General features: G+C 53.9%; 1 protein-coding gene across 9 annotated transcripts in view; it reads left to right on the top strand.

Moving 5' to 3' along the window:
• UNC13B (unc-13 homolog B) overlaps window positions 1–24,768 on the top strand; it is a 565,224-nt gene that overhangs the window by 459,934 nt on the left and 80,522 nt on the right. For all 9 annotated transcript variants that reach the window (XM_075579702.1, XM_075580181.1, XM_075580121.1 and 6 more), the window contains 4 exons: window positions 1,374–1,451; window positions 10,079–10,167; window positions 15,411–15,563; window positions 22,663–22,786. In XM_075579702.1, coding sequence (XP_075435817.1) covers window positions 1,374–1,451; window positions 10,079–10,167; window positions 15,411–15,563; window positions 22,663–22,786 — 444 coding nt within the window. The remainder of the gene's footprint in view (window positions 1–1,373; window positions 1,452–10,078; window positions 10,168–15,410; window positions 15,564–22,662; window positions 22,787–24,768) is intronic.

The raw sequence follows: 24,768 nt of genomic DNA, 5'->3' as shown, positions 1-24,768 counted from the left end.
GAGGTGGAAGAGCACAGGTAAGTGGGTATGTGTCTAATGGTAAGCATATCAGAGGTGGAAGAGCACAGGTAAGTGGGTATGTGTCTAATGGTAAGCATATCAGAGGTGGCAGAGCACAGGTAAGTGGGTATATGTCTAATGGTAAGCATATCACAGGTGGAAGAGCACAGGTAAGTGGGTGTGTGTCTAATGGTAAGCATATCAGAGGTGGAAGAGCACAGGTAAGTAGGTATGTGTCTAATGGTAAGCATATCAGAGGTGGAAGAGCACAGGTAAGTAGGTATGTGTCTAATGGTAAGCATATCACAGGTGGAAGAGCACAGGTAAGTGGGTATGTGTCTAATGGTAAGCATATCAGAGGTGGAAGAGCACAGGTAAGTAGGTATGTGTCTAATGGTAAGCATATCAGAGGTGGAAGAGCACAGGTAAGTAGGTATGTGTCTAATGGTAAGCATATCACAGGTGGGAGAGCACAGGTAAGTGGGTATGTGTCTAATGGTAAGCATATCACAGGTGGGAGAGCACAGGTAAGTGGGTATGTGTCTAATGGTAAGCATATCACAGGTGGGAGAGCACAGGTAAGTGGGTATGTGTAATGGTAATGGGGAATAGTCAGATAATGTCAGGTAAGTGAATAGTTATGGTATTTAGACCAAACACTAAAATGCATGAATAGCCACAAACCGCAACGGACATCCCATAACGTGCCAAAAGGGAAATGGCAACGTCATATGCATATAACCAGGAATAAATGCATCACCGGTAATAAACCCCACAAATACAATCGTGCTCCTACGCTTGAACCGGACTGGACTAAACCTTTTTTTTAAGGGTATAGTCTGTGGAAAGTTATCCACTTCCCCTATAATCAGGCAGGTACAATAGGGGGAAGTGAGCAACCACGAATACTGTGGAGATCGCACTGTCTAACACGGTGACACCTATTAAACAACTACAGAGTGGTATTTTTCTGCTGTCCAAATTGGACAACATGGCAGAACAGGCAAGGGTACTTGTATAGACTATTAGCAATGATTCTGCTGTAGGACCTGGGAGTTTGCCCTATTGGGATCTCCACGGTACTACTGGTTGCTCATAGCCGAGGCTGCTGGAGGGAGGGATGCTGGTGTGTGAGCCTGCTTGCTGCCCTCTCTCTGTTGTACAGTTAGGGTAGAGGAGTATATTGTCAGGCCCAGGCTCGTTGGTGCTGGACATTTTGTCACCACAAGCTCCCTGTCTGCTTGCCTCCTTTGCTCGTCACATGTCCCCACACAGTACTGTTCCCTCGCTGGCACAGAGTGGGGGTTGTACAGTAGGCGCCGGGTTCTCCCGTCACGCTGCATTATATCGTGACTGTGATGTTGCCGTTGCAGCCCTGTATCCTGATGAACAACGTCCAGCAGCTGAGGGTGCAGCTGGAGAAGATGTTTGAAGCTATGGGCGGAAAGGAGGTAAGCACTTGGAAAGCCCTATAGGAGAAGACATAAAGCCCTGTAGGAGAAGACATAAAGCCCTGTAGGAGAAGACATAAAGCCCTGTAGGAGAAGACATAAAGCCCTATAGGAGAAGACATAAAGCCCTATAGGAGAAGACATAGAGCCCTATAGGAGAAGACATAAAGCCCTATAGGAGAAGACATAAAGCCCTATAGGAGAAGACATAGAGCCCTATAGGAGAAGACATAAAGCCCTATAGGAGAAGACATAAAGCCCTGTAGCACCGCTGACAGCAGACCCTTTCCTGTGATAGATATGTTATTAAATAGTCTCCCCTGTTCCCCTGTAGAGATTACCATACACATTATGGGGAGTTTTCAAAAAGAGCTAAGAAGGAATAATCCTTTTAATAAGCAATTGCTATGCCTGTTACACATGGTCCCATTAATAATACTGTTACTCTCTGGTATACCACTCGCCCAGTCTGCTTCTTTACCTAATGCAAGCGCCTCCCCCATTCCTCCCTGTGTCTCTATGCCAAAAATGTTTCAATTCATGTTACAGTCACTTCTCAACTCGGCTGGGGAGATGTTCTGAGCATCCACTGCTATGTCCCAAACTCCCCCAGCTCCTGTGTATCACCTCGTACTCTAGCTTAGCTTCCATCCAGACAATGCCCGCCACTGCTATGTCCCAAACTCCCCCCCCGCTCCTGTGTATCACCTCGTACTCTAGCTTAGCTTCCACCCAGACAATGCCCGCACTGCTATGTTCCAAACTCCCCCCAGCTCCTGTGTATCACCTCGTACTCTAGCTTAGCTTCCAGACAATGCCCGCCACTGCTATGTCCCAAACTCCCCCCAGCTCCTGTGTATCACCTCGTACTCTAGCTTAGCTTCCATCCAGACAATGGCCGCCACTGCTATGTCCCAAAATCCCCCAGCTCCTGTGTATCACCTCGTACTCTAGCTTAGCTTCCAGACAATGCCCGCCACTGCTATGTTCCAAACTCCCCCCAGCTCCTGTGTATCACCTCGTACTCTAGCTTAGCTTCCATCCAGACAATGGCCGCCACTGCTATGTCCCAAACTCCCCTAGCTCCTGTGTATCACCTCGTACTCTAGCTTAGCTTCCAGACAATGCCCGCCACTGCTATGTCCCAAACTCCCCCCAGCTCCTGTGTATCACCTCGTACTCTAGCTTAGCTTCCAGACAATGCCCGCCACTGCTATGTCCCAAACTCCCCCAGCTCCTGTGTATCACCTCGTACTCTAGCTTAGCTTCCAGACAATGCCCGCCACTGCTATGTCCCAAACTCCACCCAGCTCCTGTGTATCACCTCGTACTCTAGCTTAGCTTCCAGACAATGCCCGCACTGCTATGTCCCAAACTCCCCCAGCTCCTGTGTATCACCTCGTACTCTAGCTTAGCTTCCATCCAGACAATGCCCGCCACTGCTATGTCCCAAACTCCCCCAGCTCCCGTGTATCACCTCGTACTCTAGCTTAGCTTCCACCCAGACAATGCCCGCCACTGCTATGCCCCAAACTCCCCCCAGCTCCTGTGTATCACCTCGTACTCTAGCTTAGCTTCCACCCAGACAATGCCCGCCACTGCTATGTCCCAAACTCCCCCCAGCTCCTGTGTATCGCCTCGTACTCTAGCTTAGCTTCCACCCAGACAATGCCCGCCACTGCTATGTCCCAAACTCCCCCCAGCTCCTGTGTATCACCTCGTACTCTAGCTTAGCTTCCATCCAGACAATGCCCGCCACTGCTATGTCCCAAACTCCCCCCAGCTCCTGTGTATCACCTCGTACTCTAGCTTAGCTTCCAGACAATGCCCGCCACTGCTATGTCCCAAACTCCCCCCAGCTCCCGTGTATCACCTCGTACTCTAGCTTAGCTTCCAGACAATGCCCGCCACTGCTATGTCCCAAACTCCCCCCAGCTCCTGTGTATCACCTCGTACTCTAGCTTAGCTTCCAGACAATGCCCGCCACTGCTATGTCCCAAACTCCCCCAGCTCCTGTGTATCACCTCGTACTCTAGCTTAGCTTCCAGACAATGCCCGCCACTGCTATGTCCCAAACTCCACCCAGCTCCTGTGTATCACCTCGTACTCTAGCTTAGCTTCCAGACAATGCCCGCACTGCTATGTCCCAAACTCCCCCCAGCTCCCGTGTATCACCTCGTACTCTAGCTTAGCTTCCACCCAGACAATGCCCGCCACTGCTATGCCCCAAACTCCCCCCAGCTCCTGTGTATCACCTCGTACTCTAGCTTAGCTTCCACCCAGACAATGCCCGCCACTGCTATGTCCCAAACTCCCCCCAGCTCCTGTGTATCGCCTCGTACTCTATCTTAGCTTCCATCCAGACAATGCCCGCCACTGCTATGTCCCAAACTCCCCCCAGCTCCTGTGTATCACCTCGTACTCTAGCTTAGCTTCCAGACAATGCCCGCCACTGCTATGTCCCAAACTCCCCCCCCAGCTCCTGTGTATCACCTCGTACTCTAGCTTAGCTTCCATCCAGACAATGCCCGCCACTGCTATGTCCCAAACTCCCCCCAGCTCCTGTGTATCACCTCGTACTCTAGCTTAGCTTCCATTCAGACAATGCCCGCCACTGCTATGTCCCAAACTCCCTCCCGCTCCTGTGTATCACCTCGTACTCTAGCTTAGCTTCCAGACAATGCCCGCCACTGCTATGTCCCAAACTCCCCCAGCTCCTGTGTATCACCTCGTACTCTAGCTTAGCTTCCAGACAATGCCCGCCACTGCTATGTCCCAAACTCCCCCCAGCTCCTGTGTATCACCTCGTACTCGAGCTTAGCTTCCAGACAATGCCCGCACTGCTATGTCCCAAACTCCCCCCCGCTCCTGTGTATCACCTCGTACTCTAGCTTAGCTTCCACCCAGACAATGCCCGCCACTGCTATGTCCCAAACTCCCCCCAGCTCCTGTGTATCGCCTCGTACTCTAGCTTAGCTTCCACCCAGACAATGCCCGCCACTGCTATGTCCCAAACTCCCCCCAGATCCTGTGTATCACCTCGTACTCTAGCTTAGCTTCCATCCAGACAATGCCCGCCACTGCTATGTCCCAAACTCCCCCCAGCTCCTGTGTATCACCTCGTACTCTAGCTTAGCTTCCAGACAATGCCCGCCACTGCTATGTCCCAAACTCCCCCCAGCTCCTGTGTATCACCTCGTACTCTAGCTTAGCTTCCAGACAATGCCCGCCACTGCTATGTCCCAAACTCCCCCAGCTCCTGTGTATCACCTCGTACTCTAGCTTAGCTTCCAGACAATGCCCGCACTGCTATGTCCCAAACTCCCCCAGCTCCTGTGTATCACCTCGTACTCTAGCTTAGCTTCCATCCAGACAATGCCCGCCACTGCTATGTCCCAAACTCCCCCAGCTCCTGTGTATCACCTCGTACTCTAGCTTAGCTTCCATCCAGACAATGCCCGCCACTGCTATGTCCCAAACTCCCCCCAGCTCCTGTGTATCACCTCGTACTCTAGCTTAGCTTCCATCCAGACAATGCCCGCCACTGCTATGTCCCAAACTCCCCCCAGCTCCTGTGTATCACCTCGTACTCTAGCTTAGCTTCCATCCAGACAATGCCCGCCACTGCTATGTCCCAAACTCCCCCAGCTCCTGTGTATCACCTCGTACTCTAGCTTAGCTTCCACCCAGACAATGCCCGCCTGTGTATCACCTCGTACTCTAGCTTAGCTTCCATCCAGACAATGCCCGCCACTGCTATGTCCCAAACTCCCCCAGCTCCTGTGTATCACCTCGTACTCTAGCTTAGCTTCCACCCAGACAATGCCCACCACTGCTATGTCCCAAACTCCCCCCAGCTCCTGTGTATCACCTCGTACTCTAGCTTAGCTTCCACTCCAGACAATGCCCGCCACTGCTATGTCCCAAACTCCCCCCAGCTCCCGTGTATCACCTCGTACTCTAGCTTAGCTTCCAGACAATGCCCGCCACTGCTATGTCCCAAACTCCCCCCAGCTCCTGTGTATCACCTCGTACTCTAGCTTAGATTCCAGACAATGCCCGCCATTGCTATGTCCCAAACTCCCCCCAGCTCCTGTGTATCACCTCGTACTCTAGCTTAGCTTCCAGACAATGCCCGCCACTGCTATGTCCCAAACTCCCCCCAGCTCCCGTGTATCACCTCGTACTCTAGCTTAGCTTCCAGACAATGCCCGCCACTGCTATGCCCCAAACTCCCCCCAGCTCCTGTGTATCACCTTGTACTCTAGCTTAGCTTCCACCCAGACAATGCCCGCCTCTGCTATGTCCCAAACTCCCCCCAGCTCCTGTGTATCACCTCGTACTCTAGCTTAGCTTCCAGACAATGCCCGCCACTGCTATGTCCCAAACTCCCCCCAGCTCCTGTGTATCACCTCGTACTCTAGCTTAGCTTCCACCCAGACAATGCCCGCACTGCTATGCCCCAAACTCCCCCCAGCTCCTGTGTATCACCTCGTACTCTAGCTTAGCTTCCACCCAGACAATGCCCGCCACTGCTATGTCCCAAACTCCCCCCAGCTCCTGTGTATCACCTCGTACTCTAGCTTAGCTTCCATCCAGACAATGCCCGCCACTGCTATGTCCCAAACTCCCCCCAGCTCCTGTGTATCACCTCGTACTCTAGCTTAGCTTCCAGACAATGCCCGCCACTGCTATGTCCCAAACTCCCCCCCCGCTCCTGTGTATCACCTCGTACTCTAGCTTAGCTTCCAGACAATGCCCGCACTGCTATGCCCCAAACTCCCCCCAGCTCCTGTGTATCACCTCGTACTCTAGCTTAGCTTCCAGACAATGCCCGCCACTGCTATGCCCCAAACTCCCCCCAGCTCCTGTGTATCACCTCGTACTCTAGCTTAGCTTCCAGACAATGCCCGCACTGCTATGCCCCAAACTCCCCCCAGCTCCTGTGTATCACCTCGTACTCTAGCTTAGCTTCCACCCAGACAATGCCCGCCACTGCTATGTCCCAAACTCCCCCCAGCTCCTGTGTATCACCTCGTACTCTAGCTTAGCTTCCAGACAATGCCCGCACTGCTATGTCCCAAACTCCCCCCCCCCAGCTCCTGTGTATCACCTCGTACTCTAGCTTAGCTTCCAGACAATGCCCGCACTGCTATGTCCCAAACTCCCCCCAGCTCCTGTGTATCACCTCGTACTCTAGCTTAGCTTCCATCCAGACAATGCCCGCCACTGCTATGCCCCAAACTCCCCCCAGCTCCTGTGTATCACCTTGTACTCTAGCTTAGCTTCCACCCAGACAATGCCCGCCACTGCTATGTCCCAGACTCCCCCCAGCTCCTGTGTATCACCTCGTACTCTAGCTTAGCTTCCAGACAATGCCCGCACTGCTATGTCCCAAACTCCCCAGCTCCTGTGTATCACCTCGTACTCTAGCTTGGCTTCCAGACAATGCCCGCCACTGCTATGTCCCAAACTCCCCCCAGCGCCTGTGTATCACCTCGTACTCTAGCTTAGCTTCCATCCAGACAATGCCCGCCACTGCTATGCCCCAAACTCCCCCCAGCTCCTGTGTATCACCTTGTACTCTAGCTTAGCTTCCAGACAATGCCCGCACTGCTATGTCCCAAACTCCCCCCAGCTCCTGTGTATCACCTCGTACTCTAGCTTAGCTTCCAGACAATGCCCGCCACTGCTATGTCCCAAACTCCCCCCAGCTCCTGTGTATCACCTCGTACTCTAGCTTAGCTTCCAGACAATGCCCGCACTGCTATGTCCCAAACTCCCCCCAGCTCCTGTGTATCACCTCGTACTCTAGCTTAGCTTCCAGACAATGCCCGCACTGCTATGTCCCAAACTCCCCCCAGCTCCTGTGTATCACCTCGTACTCTAGCTTAGCTTCCAGACAATGCCCGCACTGCTATGTCCCAAACTCCCCCCAGCTCCTGTGTATCACCTCGTACTCTAGCTTAGCTTCCACCCAGACAATGCCCGCCACTGCTATGTCCCAAACTCCCCCCAGCTCCTGTGTATCACCTCGTACTCTAGCTTAGCTTCCAGACAATGCCCGCACTGCTATGTCCCAGACTCCCCCCAGCTCCTGTGTATCACCTCGTACTCTAGCTTAGCTTCCACCCAGACAATGCCCGCCACTGCTATGCCCCAAACTCCCCCCAGCTCCTGTGTATCACCTCGTACTCTAGCTTAGCTTCCATCCAGACAATGCCCGCCACTGCTATGTCCCAAACTCCCCCCAGCTCCTGTGTATCACCTCGTACTCTAGCTTATCTTCCAGACAATGCCCGCACTGCTATGTCCCAGACTCCCTCCCGCTCCTGTGTATCACCTCGTACTCTAGCTTAGCTTCCATCCAGACAATGCCCGCCACTGCTATGCCCCAAACTCCCCCCAGCTCCTGTGTATCACCTCGTACTCTAGCTTAGCTTCCAGACAATGCCCGCCACTGCTATGTCCCAAACCCCCCCCAGCTCCTGTGTATCACCTCGTGCTCTAGCTTAGCTTCCAGACAATGCCCGCCACTGCTATGTCCCAAACTCCCCCCAGCGCCTGTGTATCACCTCGTACTCTAGCTTAGCTTCCAGACAATGCCCGCCACTGCTACAGTATGTCCCAAACTCCCCCCAGCTCCTGTGTATCACCTCGTACTCTAGCTTAGCTTCCAGACAATGCCCGCCACTGCTATGTCCCAAACTCCCCCAGCTCCTGTGTATCACCTCGTGCTCTAGCTTAGCTTCCACCCAGACAATGCCCGCCACTGCTATGTCCCAAACTCCCCCCAGCTCCTGTGTATCACCTCGTACTCTAGCTTAGCTTCCAGACAATGCCCGCCACTGCTATGTCCCAAACTCCCCCCAGCTCCTGTGTATCACCTCGTACTCTAGCTTAGCTTCCACCCAGACAATGCCCGCCACTGCTACAGTATGTCCCAAACTCCCCCCAGCTCCTGTGTATCACCTCGTACTCTAGCTTAGCTTCCAGACAATGCCCGCCACTGCTATGTCCCAAACTCCCCCCAGCTCCTGTGTATCACCTCGTACTCTAGCTTAGCTTCCAGACAATGCCCGCCACTGCTATGTCCCAAACTCCCCCAGCTCCTGTGTATCACCTCGTACTCTAGCTTAGCTTCCAGACAATGCCAGCCTCTGCTGCCTGTGTGGTGCAGTGCTCCTGAGGGTAAAATACATGTAAAGTTTAAAAGAAAGCCAGCCGGTTCCTCCCTTCTGGTGCTCCAGTCCAGCCCTCTGAGCCCTCTCCTGTGCTGCTCTGGATCAGAATACAGCCGCATGGTTCACAGACTTGTGCATTGCAGCCCCTCATGCTTTCATTAGCTGCCAAAACCCTCTGTTATTGTGCCCACTGCTCCCAGGTGGCAGCTTTCAGTTCATACAGTATGTCTCTAATGATCCCTCTCCTTGTATGCGCCATTTCTTCTCTCCACCTTCCAGGTGTGAATCAAAGCTGTTCTAATGTCTCCCCTGCTTCTCTCAGCAAATAAATGTCCCTGCAGGGAGCGGCCTTTTTACTTTCTGTAAAAGTGTCCTGTGTTCCCTTAATGCGCTCGTTAAAATTAGCACAAAAGCCATTGTCGGTCTCCAGTTGTAAGAGCAGAGGCCACTGAGTGGGCAGGGAGCCCTGTCCCACATACAGCTCACGGGATCCCTTCAGCACGGGATGCCCACTGTGTGGGTCTAACCTTATACACATTCCTGGAAAATAAACAGGCACACCAATTACTTCTATACACTCACAGTTACAACCACTGTAACATAATGCAGCCCAGCACAGCCTCGCTCAGTCTGCCAGGTGGGCTCAGGGGGTCTGCAAATCCTCTCGTCTTGCTGAGCAGAAAATGTTACTGGAAACATAATGTGCATTGAGACGCTTCCAGGAGATGCTTCCAGGAGATGCTCAGGGAGCGGGTGATAGATGCTGCTATTCACATCCTGGGTGTCCGAGACGAGAGTGAAGCATTCTCAGAAGCTCAGGGAACCCTTACTAACGGCTTGATCATTGAGTAGTGGCTCTGTGGAGCAGTCCCTGCGCAGAATGATGGAGGTGAATACTGTAAGGACATTCAAAGTTGCTTGCGGTAGGAACAGAATTGTCTTATTATAAATATTAAATTCCAGGACCCAAATCAGTCTTCACAGCAGGCAGATAAGTAGGGTGATTGTGGGCACGTGGCCCTCATCTGCTGTCTATTCCCATGTTTCTATGTTTTCTAGTAAGTCTTGAGAAGCAATAAAACTATTAATATTACCGAGGGGATATACAGAGACATTGCTCGTAGCAGAATGCACAGTTAGACGTGGAACCTCCATTGTCCAAATGCTACAACTAGATAAATCACAGCTTTAACCTGCGGAGAGCATGGAACCTGTTCCTTGTGTTTACTCCTCTGCGCGCGACTACTAAACCAATGTCCAAAGTGCCCGTCCCAGATAGACTCCGATAGTGACATGGAGACTGTGGAAGTGCAAACCTGTGTCACTGTGCATGAGACGCCTGACGTGTGGAGGGAGGGAGCGAGGTACTGAGGGGGACACAGGCACTTCCGTTACATTGTCCGAGCTTGAATCCCAGCTATGAAGCTTCCTTTTTATTTCTAGCTGGATCCCGAGGCCAGTGACACACTGAAGGAGCTGCAGGTGAAACTGAACAACGTGCTGGATGAGCTAAGCACGGTGTTTGGGAACAGGTGAGTGACCTCTTCTCTAGTCTTGACCAGTACTGTAAAAATAATTAATTTTGTTAACCTACAGTATGTAAAAACACCTGTGCTGCGTTAAATAATTGTGTTCATACATAGCTACTTAATTCTACGCTAACCAAACAGTTTAATGGTTTTTAATTAGTCTTTTTAGGGCTTACGCCAAGTTCAACTTGGCAGATTATTTTGATGCACTTTTTAAGTACATGCCATTAACGCCTGTGCCCCTAGCAAAGTGCCATCCCTGTGCCCCTAGCGATGTCCCATCCCTGTGCCCCTAGCAAAGTGCCATCCTTGTGCCCCTAGCAAGGTCCCATCCCTGTGCCCCTAGCAAAGTCCCATCCCTGTGCCCCTAGCAAAGTGCCATCCCTTTGACCCTAGCGATGTCCCATCCCCGTGCCCCTAGCAAAGTGCCATCCCTGTGACCCTAGCGATGTCCCATCCCTGTGCCCCTAGCGCCCTGTGCCACTAGCAAAGTGCCATCCCTGTGCCCCTAGCAAGGTCCCATCCCTGTGCCCCTAGCGCCCTGTGCCACTAGCAAAGTGCCATCCCTGTGCCCCTAGCAAGGTCCCATCCCTGTGCCCCTAGCAAGGTCCCATCCCTGTGCCCCTAGCAAAGTGCCATCCCTGTGCCCCTAGCAATGTCCCATCCCTGTGCCCCTAGCAAGGTCCCATCCCCGTGACCCTAGCGATGTCCCATCCCTGTGCCCCTAGCAAAGTCCCATCCCTGTGCCCCTAGCAAAGTCCCATCCCTGTGCCCCTAGCAAAGTGCCATCCCCGTGCCCCTAGCAAAGTCCCATCCCTGTGCCCCTAGCAAAGTGCCATCCCCGTGACCCTAGCAAGGTCCCATCCCTGTGCCCCTAGCAAGGTCCCCTCCCTGTGCCCCTAGCGATGTCCCATCCCTGTGCCCCTAGCGATGTCCCATCCCTGTGCCCCTAGCAAAGTGCCATCCCCGTACCCCTAGCAAAGTCCCATCCCTGTGCCCCTAGCAAAGTGCCATCCCCGTGACCCTAGCAAGGTCCCATCCCTGTGCCCCTAGCAAGGTCCCCTCCCTGTGCCCCTAGCGATGTCCCACCCCTGTGCCCCTAGCAGAGTCCCATCCCTGTGCCCCTAGCGATGTCCCATCCCCGTGCCCCTAGCAAGGTCCCATCCCCGTGACCCTAGCGATGTCCCATCCCTGTGCCCCTAGCAAGGTCCCATCCCTGTGCCCCTAGCAAAGTCCCACCCCTGTGCCCCTAGCGATGTCCCATCCCCGTGCCCCTAGCGATGTCCCATCCCCGTGCCCCTAGCGATGTCCCATCCCTGTGCCCCTAGCGATGTCCCATCCCTGTGCCCCTAGCGATGTCCCATCCCTGTGCCCCTAGCAAAGTCCCATCCCTGTGCCCCTAGCAAGGTCCCGTCCCTGTGCCCCTAGCGATGTCCCATCCCTGTGCCCCTAGCGATGTCCCATCCCTGTGCCAATAGCGATGTCCCATCCCTGTGCCAATAGCGATGTCCCATCCCTGTGCCCCTAGCGATGTCCCATCCCTGTGCCCCTAGCAAGGTCCCATCCCCGTGCCCCTAGCGATGTCCCATCCCTGTGCCCCTAGCAAGGTCCCATCCCTGTGCCCCTAGCGATGTCCCATCCCTGTGCCCCTAGCAAAGTCCCATCCCTGTGCCCCTAGCAAAGTCCCATCCCTGTGCCCCTAGCAAAGTCCCATCCCTGTGCCCCTAGCGATGTCCCATCCCTGTGCCCCTAGCAAAGTCCCATCCCCGTGCCCCTAGCGATGTCCCATCCCTGTGCCCCTAGCAAAGTCCCATCCCTGTGCCCCTAGCAAAGTCCCATCCCTGTGCCCCTAGCGATGTCCCATCCCTGTGCCCCTAGCAAGGTCCCATCCCTGTGCCCGTAGCAAAGTCCCATCCCTGTGCCCCTAGCGATGTCCCATCCCCGTGCCCCTAGCAGAGTCCCATCCCTGTGCCCCTAGCAGAGTCCCATCCCTGTGCCCCTAGCGATGTCCCATCCCTGTGCCCCTAGCGATGTCCCATCCCTGTGCCCCTAGCGATGTCCCATCCCTGTGCCCCTAGCAAAGTGCCATCCCTGTGCCCCTAGCGATGTCCCATCCCTGTGCCCCTAGCGATGTCCCATCCCTGTGCCCCTAGCGATGTCCCATCCCTGTGCCCCTAGCGATGTCCCATCCCTGTGCCCCTAGCGATGTCCCATCCCTGTGCCCCTATCGATGTCCCATCCCTGTGCCCCTAGCGATGTCCCACCCCTGTGCCCCTAGCGATGTCCCACCCCTGTGCCCCTATCGATGTCCCATCCCTGTGCCCCTAGCGATGTCCCACCCCTGTGCCCCTAGCGATGTCCCACCCCTGTGCCCCTATCGATGTCCCACCCCTGTGCCCCTATCGATGTCCCACCCCTGTGCCCCTAGCGATGTCCCACCCCTGTGCCCCTAGCGATGTCCCACCCCTGTGCCCCTATCGATGTCCCACCCCTGTGCCCCTAGCGATGTCCCACCCCTGTGCCCCTAGCGATGTCCCACCCCTGTGCCCCTATCGATGTCCCACCCCTGTGCCCCTAGCGATGTCCCACCCCTGTGCCCCTAGCGATGTCCCACCCCTGTGCCCCTATCGATGTCCCACCCCTGTGCCCCTAGCGATGTCCCACCCCTGTGCCCCTATCGATGTCCCATCCCTGTGCCCCTAGCGATGTCCCACCCCTGTGCCCCTAGCGATGTCCCATCCCTGTGCCCCTATCGATGTCCCATCCCTGTGCCCCTAGCGATGTCCCACCCCTGTGCCCCTAGCGATGTCCCACCCCTGTGCCCCTATCGATGTCCCACCCCTGTGCCCCTAGCGATGTCCCACCCCTGTGCCCCTATCGATGTCCCACCCCTGTGCCCCTAGCGATGTCCCACCCCTGTGCCCCTATCGATGTCCCACCCCTGTGCCCCTAGCGATGTCCCACCCCTGTGCCCCTATCGATGTCCCATCCCTGTGCCCCTAGCGATGTCCCACCCCTGTGCCCCTAGCGATGTCCCATCCCTGTGCCCCTATCGATGTCCCACCCCTGTGCCCCTATCGATGTCCCACCCCTGTGCCCCTAGCGATGTCCCATCCCTGTGCCCCTAGTGATGTCCCACCCCTGTGCCCCTAGCGATGTCCCATCCCTGTGCCCCTAGCGATGTCCCACCCCTGTGCCCCTAGCGATGTCCCATCCCTGTGCCCCTATCGATGTCCCACCCCTGTGCCCCTATCGATGTCCCACCCCTGTGCCCCTATCGATGTCCCACCCCTGTGCCCCTATCGATGTCCCACCCCTGTGCCCCTAGCGATGTCCCACCCCTGTGCCCCTAGCGATGTCCCACCCCTGTGCCCCTATCGATGTCCCATCCCTGTGCCCCTAGCGATGTCCCACCCCTGTGCCCCTAGCGATGTCCCATCCCTGTGCCCCTATCGATGTCCCACCCCTGTGCCCCTATCGATGTCCCACCCCTGTGCCCCTAGCGATGTCCCATCCCTGTGCCCCTAGTGATGTCCCACCCCTGTGCCCCTATCGATGTCCCATCCCTGTGCCCCTAGCGATGTCCCACCCCTGTGCCCCTAGCGATGTCCCATCCCTGTGCCCCTATCGATGTCCCACCCCTGTGCCCCTATCGATGTCCCACCCCTGTGCCCCTATCGATGTCCCACCCCTGTGCCCCTATCGATGTCCCACCCCTGTGCCCCTAGCGATGTCCCATCCCTGTGCCCCTAGTGATGTCCCACCCCTGTGCCCCTAGCGATGTCCCATCCCTGTGCCCCTAGCGATGTCCCACCCCTGTGCCCCTAGCAGAGTCCCATCCCTGTGCCCCTAGCGATGTCCCATCCCTGTGCCCCTAGCAAGGTCCCATCCCTGTGCCCCTAGCGATGTCCCGTCCCTGTGCCAGTAGGAAAGTCCCACCCCTGTGCCCCTAGCGATGTCCCATCCCTGTGCCCCTAGCAGAGTCCCACCCCTGTGCCCCTAGCAAGGTCCCATCCCTGTGCCCCTAGCAAGGTCCCATCCCTGTGCCCCTAGCGATGTCCCGTCCCTGTGCCCCTAGCAAGGTCCCATCCATGTGCCCCTAGCGATGTCCCATCCCTGTGCCCCTAGCAAGGTCCCATCCCTGTGCCCCTAGCAATGTCCCATCCCCGTGCCCCTAGCGATGTCCCACCCCTGTGCCCGTAGGAAAGTCCCATCCCTGTGCCCCTAGCGATGTCCCACCCCTGTGCCCCTAGCAATGTCCCATCCCCGTGCCCCTAGCGATGTCCCACCCCTGTGCCCGTAGGAAAGTCCCATCCCTGTGCCCGTAGCAAGGTCCCATCCCTGTGCCCCTAGCGATGTCCCATCCCTGTGACCCTAGCGATGTCCCACCCCTGGCCCCTAGCGATGTCCCATCCCTGTGCCCGTAGCAAAGTGCCATCCCTGTGCCCCTAGCGATGTCCCACCCCTGTGCCCCTAGCGATGTCCCATCCCTGTGCCCCTAGCGATGTCCCACCCCTGTGCCCCTAGCGATGTCCCATCCCTGTGCCCCTAGCAAGGTCCCATCCCTGTGCCCCTAGCAATGTCCCATCCCCGTGCCCCTAGCGATGTCCCACCCCTGTGCCCGTAGGAAAGTCCCATCCCTGTGCCCCTAGCGATGTCCCACCCCTGTGCCCCTAGCAATGTCCCATCCCCGTGCCCCTAGCGATGTCCCACCCATGTGCCCGTAGGAAAGTCCCATCCCTGTGCCCCTAGCGATGTCCCACCCCTGTGCCCCTAGCAAAGTCCCATCCCTGTGCCCCTAGCGATGTCCCATCCCTGTGCCCCTAGCAAAGTCCCATCCCTGTGCCCGTAGCAAGGTCCCATCCCTGTGCCCCTAGCGATGTCCCATCCCTGTGCCCCTAGCGATGTCCCACCCCTGGCCCCTAGCGATGTCCCATCCCTGTGCCCGTAGCAAAGTGCCATCCCTGTGCCCCTAGCGATGTCCCACCCCTGTGCCCCTAGCGATGTCCCACCCCTGTGCCCGTAGGAAAGTGCTCTGACTTTATACTGACTCCATGTGCTGGGGAATCATTTCCTAGCTGGTCAGGTGGCTGTGGGGCACCAGCCTTGGGTAAGCCTCTGTATAACCCTGCGGTTGCCAGGCCTGTCGCAGCGTGGGCGTGGCAGCGTGGGCGTGGCAGCGTGGGCGTGGCGGTTACTACAGTATGTTCACTGTCCGTCTTATCATTACCCTTTTCACTCGGCAGCTTCCAGTTCCGCATAGACGAATGCATCAAGCAGATGTCTGAGATCCTGAGCCACGTGAAGGGAGCCGGGAATGTGCCAGCCAATGCCAGGAACACCGTGGCACAGGATGCAGACAATGTCCTCAGGCCACTTATGGACTTCTTAGATGGGAAGTAAGTACAACGTGCAACACAAACCAAATCACTGCAGGGTGACACAGGGATCTATGTCCCATACAGCCTGTCCCTCCCACTGCAGGGTGACACAGCGATCTATGTCCCATACAGCCTGTCCCTCCCACTGCAGGGTGACACAGGGATCTATGTCCCATACAGCCTGTCCCTCCCACTGCAGGGTGACACAGGGATCTATGTCCCATACAGCCTGTCCCTCCCACTGCAGGGTGACACCTGGATCTATGTCCCATACAGCCTGTCCCTCCCACTGCAGGGTGACACAGGGATCTATGTCCCATACAGCCTGTCCCTCCCACTGCAGGGTGACACAGCGATCTATGTCCCATACAGCCTGTCCCTCCCACTGCAGGGTGACACAGGGATCTATGTCCCATACAGCCTGTCCCTCCCACTGCAGGGTGACACAGGGATCTATGTCCCATACAGCCTGTCCCTCCCACTGCAGGGTGACACAGGGATCTATGTCCCATACAGCCTGTCCCTCCCACTGCAGGGTGACACAGGGATCCATGTCCCATACAGCCTGTCCCTCCCACTGCAGGGTGACACAGGGATCTATGTCCCATACAGCCTGTCCCTCCCACTGCAGGGTGACACAGGGATCTATGTCCCATACAGCCTGTCCCTCCCACTGCAAGGTGACACAGGGATCTATGTCCCATACAGCCTGTCCCTCCCACTGCAGGGTGACACAGGGATCTATGTCCCATATAGCCTGTCCCTCCCACTGCAGGGTGACACAGGGATCTATGTCCCATACAGCATGTCCCTCCCACTGCAGGGTGACACAGGGATCTATGTCCCATACAGCCTGTCCCTCCCACTGCAGGGTGACACAGGGATCTATGTCCCATACAGCCTGTTCCTCCCACTGCAGGGTGACACAGGGATCTATGTCTCATACAGCCTGTCCCTCCCACTGCAGGGTGACACAGGGATCTATGTCCCATACAGCCTGTTCCTCCCACTGCAGGGTGACAGAAGGGATCAATGTCCCATACAGCCTGTCCCTCCCACTGCAGGGTGACACAGGGATCTATGTCTCATACAGCCTGTCCCTCCCACTGCAGGGTGACACAGGGATCTATGTCCCATACAGCCTGTCCCTCCCACTGCAGGGTGACACAGGGATCTATGTCCCATACAGCCTGTCCCTCCCACTGCAGGGTGACACAGGGATCTATGTCCCATACAGCCTGTCCCTCCCACTGCAGGGTGACACAGGGATCTATGTCTCATACAGCCTGTCCCTCCCACTGCAGGGTGACACAAGGATCTATGTCCCATACAGCCTGTCCCTCCCACTGCAGGGTGACACAGGGATCTATGTCTCATACAGCCTGTCCCTCCCACTGCAGGGTGACACAGGGATCTATGTCCCATACAGCCTGTCCCTCCCACTGCAGGGTGACACAGGGATCTATGTCCCATACAGCCTGTCCCTCCCACTGCAGGGTGACACAGGGATCTATGTCCCATACAGCCTGTCCCTCCCACTGCAGGGTGACAGAAGGGATCTATGTCCCATACAGCCTGTTCTTCCCACTGCAGGGTGACAGAAGGGATCTATGTCCCATACAGCCTGTCCCTCCCACTGCAGGGTGACACAGGGATCTATGTCCCATACAGCCTGTCCCTCCCACTGCAGGGTGACACAAGGATCTATGTCCCATACAGCCTGTCCCTCCCACTGCAGGGTGACACAGGGATCTATGTCTCATACAGCCTGTCCCTCCCACTGCAGGGTGACACAGGGATCTATGTCCCATACAGCCTGTCCCTCCCACTGCAGGGTGACACAGGGATCTATGTCCCATACAGCCTGTCCCTCCCACTGCAGGGTGACACAGGGATCTATGTCCCATACAGCCTGTCCCTCCCACTGCAGGGTGACAGAAGGGATCTATGTCCCATACAGCCTGTTCTTCCCACTGCAGGGTGACAGAAGGGATCTATGTCCCATACAGCCTGTCCCTCCCACTGCAGGGTGACACAGGGATCTATGTCCCATACAGCCTGTCCCTCCCACTGCAGGGTGACAGAAGGGATCTATGTCCCATACAGCCTGTTCTTCCCACTGCAGGGTGACAGAAGGGATATATGTCCCATACAGCCTGTCCCTCCCACTGCAGGGTGACACAGGGATCTATGTCCCATACAGCCTGTTCCTCCCACTGCAGGGTGACAGAAGGGATCAATGTCCCATACAGCCTGTCCCTCCCACTGCAGGGTGACACAGGGATCTATGTCTCATACAGCCTGTCCCTCCCACTGCAGGGTGACACAGGGATCTATGTCCCATACAGCCTGTCCCTCCCACTGCAGGGTGACACAGGGATCTATGTCCCATACAGCCTGTCCCTCCCACTGCAGGGTGACACAGGGATCTATGTCCCATACAGCCTGTCCCTCCCACTGCAGGGTGACACAGGGATCTATGTCTCATACAGCCTGTCCCTCCCACTGCAGGGTGACACAAGGATCTATGTCCCATACAGCCTGTCCCTCCCACTGCAGGGTGACACAGGGATCTATGTCTCATACAGCCTGTCCCTCCCACTGCAGGGTGACACAGGGATCTATGTCCCATACAGCCTGTCCCTCCCACTGCAGGGTGACACAGGGATCTATGTCCCATACAGCCTGTCCCTCCCACTGCAGGGTGACACAGGGATCTATGTCCCATACAGCCTGTCCCTCCCACTGCAGGGTGACAGAAGGGATCTATGTCCCATACAGCCTGTTCTTCCCACTGCAGGGTGACAGAAGGGATCTATGTCCCATACAGCCTGTCCCTCCCACTGCAGGGTGACACAGGGATCTATGTCCCATACAGCCTGTCCCTCCCACTGCAGGGTGACAGAAGGGATCTATGTCCCATACAGCCTGTTCTTCCCACTGCAGGGTGACAGAAGGGATATATGTCCCATACAGCCTGTCCCTCCCACTGCAGGGTGACACAGGGATCTATGTCCCATACAGCCTGTCCCTCCCACTGCAGGGTGACACAGGGATCTATGTCCCATACAGCCTGTCCCTCCCACTGCAGGGTGACAGAAGGGATCTATGTCCCATACAGCCTGTTCTTCCCACTGCAGGGTGACAGAAGGGATCTATGTCCCATACAGCCTGTCCCTCCCACTGCAGGGTGACACAGGGATCTATGTCCCATACAGCCTGTCCCTCCCACTGCAGGGTGACACAGGGATCTATGTCCCATACAGCCTGTCCCTCCCACTGCAGGGTGACAGAAGGGATCTATGTCCCATACAGCCTGTCCCTCCCACTGCAGGGTGACACAGGGATCTATGTCCCATACAGCCTGTCCCTCCCACTGCAGGGTGACACAGGGATCTATGTCCCATTCAGCCTGTCCCTCCCACTGCAGGGTGACACAGGGATCTATGTCCCATATAGCCTGTCCCTCCCACTGCAGGGTGACAGAAGGGATCTATGTCCCATACAGCCTGTCCCTCCCACTGCAGGGTGACACAGGGATCTATGTCCCATACAGCTTGTCCCTCCCACTGCAGGGTGACACAGGGATCTATGTCCCATACAGCCTGTCCCTCCCACTGCAGGGTGACACAGGGATCTATGTCCCATACAGCTTGTCCCTCCCACTGCAGGGTGACAGAAGGGATCTATGTCCCATACAGCCTGTCCCTCCCACTGCAGGGTGACAGAAGGGATCTATGTCCCATACAGCCTGTTCTTCCCACTGCAGGGTGACAGAAGGGATCTATGTCCCATACAGCCTGTCCCTCCCACTGCAGGGTGACACAGGGATCTATGTCCCATACAGCCTGTCCCTCCCACTGCAGGGTGACAGAAGGGATCTATGTCCCATACAGCCTGTTCTTCCCACTGCAGGGTGACAGAAGGGATATATGTCCCATACAGCCTGTCCCTCCCACTGCAGGGTGACACAGGGATCTATGTCCCATACAGCCTGTCCCTCCCACTGCAGGGTGACACAGGGATCTATGTCCCATACAGCCTGTCCCTCCCACTGCAGGGTGACAGAAGGGATCTATGTCCCATACAGCCTGTTCTTCCCACTGCAGGGTGACAGAAGGGATCTATGTCCCATACAGCCTGTCCCTCCCACTGCAAGGTGACACAGGGATCTATGTCCCATACAGCCTGTCCCTCCCACTGCAGGGTGACACAGGGATCTATGTCCCATACAGCCTGTCCCTCCCACTGCAGGGTGACAGAAGGGATCTATGTCCCATACAGCCTGTCCCTCCCACTGCAGGGTGACACAGGGATCTATGTCCCATACAGCCTGTCCCTCCCACTGCAGGGTGACACAGGGATCTATGTCCCATTCAGCCTGTCCCTCCCACTGCAGGGTGACACAGGGATCTATGTCCCATATAGCCTGTCCCTCCCACTGCAGGGTGACAGAAGGGATCTATGTCCCATACAGCCTGTCCCTCCCACTGCAGGGTGACACAGGGATCTATGTCCCATACAGCTTGTCCCTCCCACTGCAGGGTGACACAGGGATCTATGTCCCATACAGCCTGTCCCTCCCACTGCAGGGTGACACAGGGATCTATGTCCCATACAGCTTGTCCCTCCCACTGCAGGGTGACAGAAGGGATCTATGTCCCATACAGCCTGTCCCTCCCACTGCAGGGTGACAGAAGGGATCTATGTCCCATACAGCCTGTCCCTCCCACTGCAGGGTGACAAAGGGATCCACAGAAAGGATCTACTGTATGGCCCGTGGACCCTATCCATCCCACTGCAGTAACATTATAGTGACACATACAGAAAGGACCTCTGACCCATACATCCTGTCCCTTTCACTATACAGTGACACAGATAGAAAGAACCTATAGCCCACTCCATCTCACACGCTCTGCTAGAGGCGCAGATCCTGCTGTAAATTACCCTTGTGTGAATCCTCTCCCTTTTAAAGCAGCAATCTGCAATGCCCCTTCTCGTGCCTCAGCTTACTTATTTGTGTGCAGATTCCCTATAACGGGAGACCGTGTGCTTCAGGAGAATGGCATTTGCCGTTTGCTAGAATGATTGCCAGGCAGCTTATTTGCAGTTACAGAATGTGTCAGAGCAATGCCACCAGTTGTTCTGTGTGGTTTGGCTTTGATTTCTATCCCAGGATGGCTACAGTTAGTCTGGCTTTACCTCTGCACTGTGAGCTTCCCCCGTCTAGTCCTGCTACACTACAGGAACGGTCCGGTTAGCAGTTTGTCACGTAAAGCCGGCATTTCACGCCGAGTATAATTGTATATGAAGAGAGCCAGGGAGGAGTGGACATATCAGCAGGCCTGAGGTTAAAGGTTATGCTTCTCTTCAGGCTGCCTGAGCAGCATACAGTATGAATGCATCAAACACATCCATTTCTGTGCAAACATGTTTTTTTGATCTTATCCTTACTGATCATATACGGTAGATCCTTCTCGCTATATTATGTATTGAAAGAAAGGCGCCGAGAACTATAACGGTGCTTATTAATGAAAATATAACACGTGTGTTTCTTCAGATTCAATGTTAGTTGGTAAGCACTGAAAGTACCATAAGATCCTTGTGTGAAAACACAGATCCCGACACAGGTTTCTTGCAGTCCCAATATATTTATTCTTGAGGCAGTTTACAATGCCAAACTTCAGTCCTCAGCATTACTAAGAAGATTAGGTTATAGGAGGGGAGTAGTTTTTTTTGGTTAGCTGTTTCTCATCTGCTCTGAGGTAATATTCAGCACAGCTTTTTCTAACTACAAATGCATATCTTGTTAGTATAAGGAAACACATCTCTTCTAACAAAGCATATAGTAATAATTGAAGGTCGTTCATCTGCTCTCTGTGTACCGCGGTGACCTAGATTTATCTTAATCCGGTGTGCTCCCATTGGTACCAATCAATGATATTCATTTGTCACTGTGTGAATAATCTCCATCTCAGCAGTTTCACTGCCGAATTGACTCCTTAAAGGAAAACTTTAGTGAAGCTAAACTTTGAACCCCCAAAATCTATCTACAAATAACACTTCCAGTGCCATGCTTGAAGAGTTTCCAGGTCTCCCTTTTCCCAGCACCCTGTGTGTTTCATTTGATCTCTTCCCCACTGGTACGGAGCGAATCCCCTTTGATTTGATCCCGCTTTTTGTTTGTCATTTGGTGAATGACAGGAGTTGTACAGGGGAGCCCGTGCTGTTGAAGAAATACCCTCATAGCAGCTACGGGGTTCAAAGATGGGCAGCGTGGGGAACGCCATATAAAGTGCTCAATACCTGCTGTGAGAATGTTACATTCCATGGGAAATACAATCACAGATTGCACCTCTACAGGGTGTGATGACCGATATAACACTTAGGGGGTTATGCACAAAGCAGTGATATGTGTTTTTAAGTGAGATAAGTGCTTTTTGGCACAATTTATGGCGCAAATTTTTTAGCAATGACTGTGTTTTGATGATGAAAAGCCTTTTAAGCGCGATACTGCAGTGTTATCACTGCTTTGTGAATCGCGCTGCACGCAATATTGAGAAATAAAGGCATTTATCTCACTTAAAAACACTTATTACTGCTTTGTGCATAACCCCCTTATTCCTGGTTTGGGGTCTCGCTCGCTCTTTCCCAACAAGCGGACGCACTCAGTATTTTAAAACCATGGGATCTCGGCGGTGATGTTTTTTATATAAGAAAACATTATTACATGCCACACATAAAACAGACAGATGTTCTGCGTGCATAGTCTGAGCATTAATCAAGTTGATAACGCAGTAGGTGTAATTTGGAATGATGAATGCTTCAATTAGTATTTTGAGTAACTGGACACTCTCTTTATCCCTCATTTTCATTTCTTCTCTCATTCTCTCTCTACCCCTCCTGTCTCTGCTTCTTTCTTGTCCGTTCTGTCTCTCTCCCTCTATTTACCCCTCTGTCTCTCTCTCCCCCTCTCTCTTTACCCCTCTGTATCTCCCTCTCCCTTTACCCCTCTCTCTCTCCCTCGCTATTTACCCCACTGTCTCGTTTCCTCTCTCTTTACCCATCTGTCTCAATCTTTCTTTACCCGTCTGTCTCTCTCTCCCTTTCTCTGTAGCCTGACTCTCTTTGCTACGGTGTGTGAGAAGACCGTGCTGAAGCGCGTCCTGAAGGAGCTGTGGAGGGTGGTGATGAACACCATGGAGAAGATGATTGTCCTCCCTCCCCTCACGGACCAGTCGGTGAGAATGCGCCTCCTTCCACCCAATCCTCTCCCGCTCTAGTGTGGAGAAAGCCATTCAACCCAGGATAGGTGGGAGCTCGGAGCATAGTCCATGTGCCAACTCCCAGTCTGCACTGCGTCCCGAATCAGCAGGAGACGTAACAGGGGGCATGGTAACCCTTTCAGTAGCAGAGGGCAGGGAAGAGGTTCAGAAGCTAATACTTTGCCCTGTAAATGAATGCTAGCAAAGTAGATTGGATGGATATATACAGTAGAGGCAACAATTATTCTAACATTTGCTGTAAACTAGCCGGGTTACATTCTGGGTATGTGCTGGGCATGTTCTGGGCTAGTTTGAGGCACGTTTAAGGCATTCCTGCATTGACTAACGACCCATAGGATTAACACAGCAGGGATCCCTGGCTGTCCAATTCAGTTTGAATGGGACTGCCAGGGACCCCCGCTGTTAATCTGATAGGCCATTAATCAATGCAGAAATGCTGGGGCTAGTTTAAGGAAAGTTTAAGGCATGTATTCAGAATGTACCTGGGTGTAACCTGGGTATTTTGGGGAATTGCCACTGGTTTTTGTTTGAATAATCGCTGCCTCTACTGTAGATTGATGTTTGCAGGCTACTCTGGCAGAGATGAAACTGCACCCAGCTGTCCTTACCAGCGATTGTCACTCGGAAATCTCAGCTGAGCTCCTGGGAACTACTCAAGCACAGCCGAGATTTTACAGAGGGTTCATTTGCTCTGCGTGATGCACATTTCCAGCCTCCCGCTGATTTATACATGATATTAATTGCAGAGGCAGTACAGAGCTGCAGCGGCACGTGTGTTACACATGTTACTGTAAAAGTGCACTCACTCTTACTGACCGAATCTAACACCAGCGATCTGCCTTCTCATGTTCACATCTTATTCTGTGCTCCTTCACGTGGTATCATGTGCTCCATTGGAGTTTTTGTATTTTAGTGAGACTAAAAAGCTACACATTGAGTGTTTCCAAAGGGTCACGTTTAAGATGGCAGCCTCATAGTTGCTGTGTGACTGTGTATATGATCTCTATATTGCATAGGGTGGGCCCATGGCAATGTCTTGGCTAGTAGCCTATTTTTTCAAAGCTTGACATTTTTACGGTACAGACATATAAATGGGGAAAAACTCAACCCTTCCACTGCCAACCCCGTGCTGGCTCCCCGGCAGTGAAAGGGTTACATTGGGTGGTGATAAAGCAGGTGGCAGTGGTGTAAGGGATTTGTGTTGTGTGTAGCAAGGCAAACACACGGAGTATATGAGGCATTACAGGTAGATGAGCTGGTCTCTAGATTCTCATTTGCTTTACTTGTGTTTACGAGCCCCTGTTTATACGCGAAGCAGCAGCCGGCCGATGTGTCTTACGTTACACTCTCATGTACATGTCTCAATATCTGTACTTTCTGATGCGTGTCTACATACATACTATATATATATATATCCCTCTCTGAATTCTATGGTTTTACTTATCAGGACATATTAACAATCATCTGTTCCTTAGCAGGTCTTAAAATTAGGTAAATACAACCTCAGATGAACAATAACACATGGCATATTACACCGTGTCATGATTTATCTAACAAAAATAAAGCCAAAATGGAGAAGTCATGTGTGAAAAACTAAGTACACCCTTACTGCTTCCATAGGAATTAAGATGCTAAGTAGCAGACAGGTGCTGCTAATCAAATGCCCTTGATTAATTGATCATCAGCAAGTGTGACCACCTCTATAAAAGCCGAAGTTTTAGCAGTTTGCTGGTCTGGAGCATTCAGGTGTGTGTTAACACAATGCCAAAGAGGAAAGACATCAGCAATGATCTTAGAGAAGCAATTGTTGCTGCGCATCAATTTGGGAAGGGTTATAAGGCCATTTCCAAACAATTTAAAGTCCATCATTCTACAGTGAGAAAGATTATTCAAAAGTGGAAAACATTCAAGACAGTTGCCAATTTTCCAAGGAGTGG

Source organism: Ascaphus truei, chromosome 1, assembly GCF_040206685.1.
Source record: "Ascaphus truei isolate aAscTru1 chromosome 1, aAscTru1.hap1, whole genome shotgun sequence".
NCBI classification, from domain to species: domain Eukaryota; kingdom Metazoa; phylum Chordata; class Amphibia; order Anura; family Ascaphidae; genus Ascaphus; species Ascaphus truei.
Note: the sequence above shows the minus strand (reverse complement) of the source record. Positions and strands in the feature narration are given on the sequence as shown.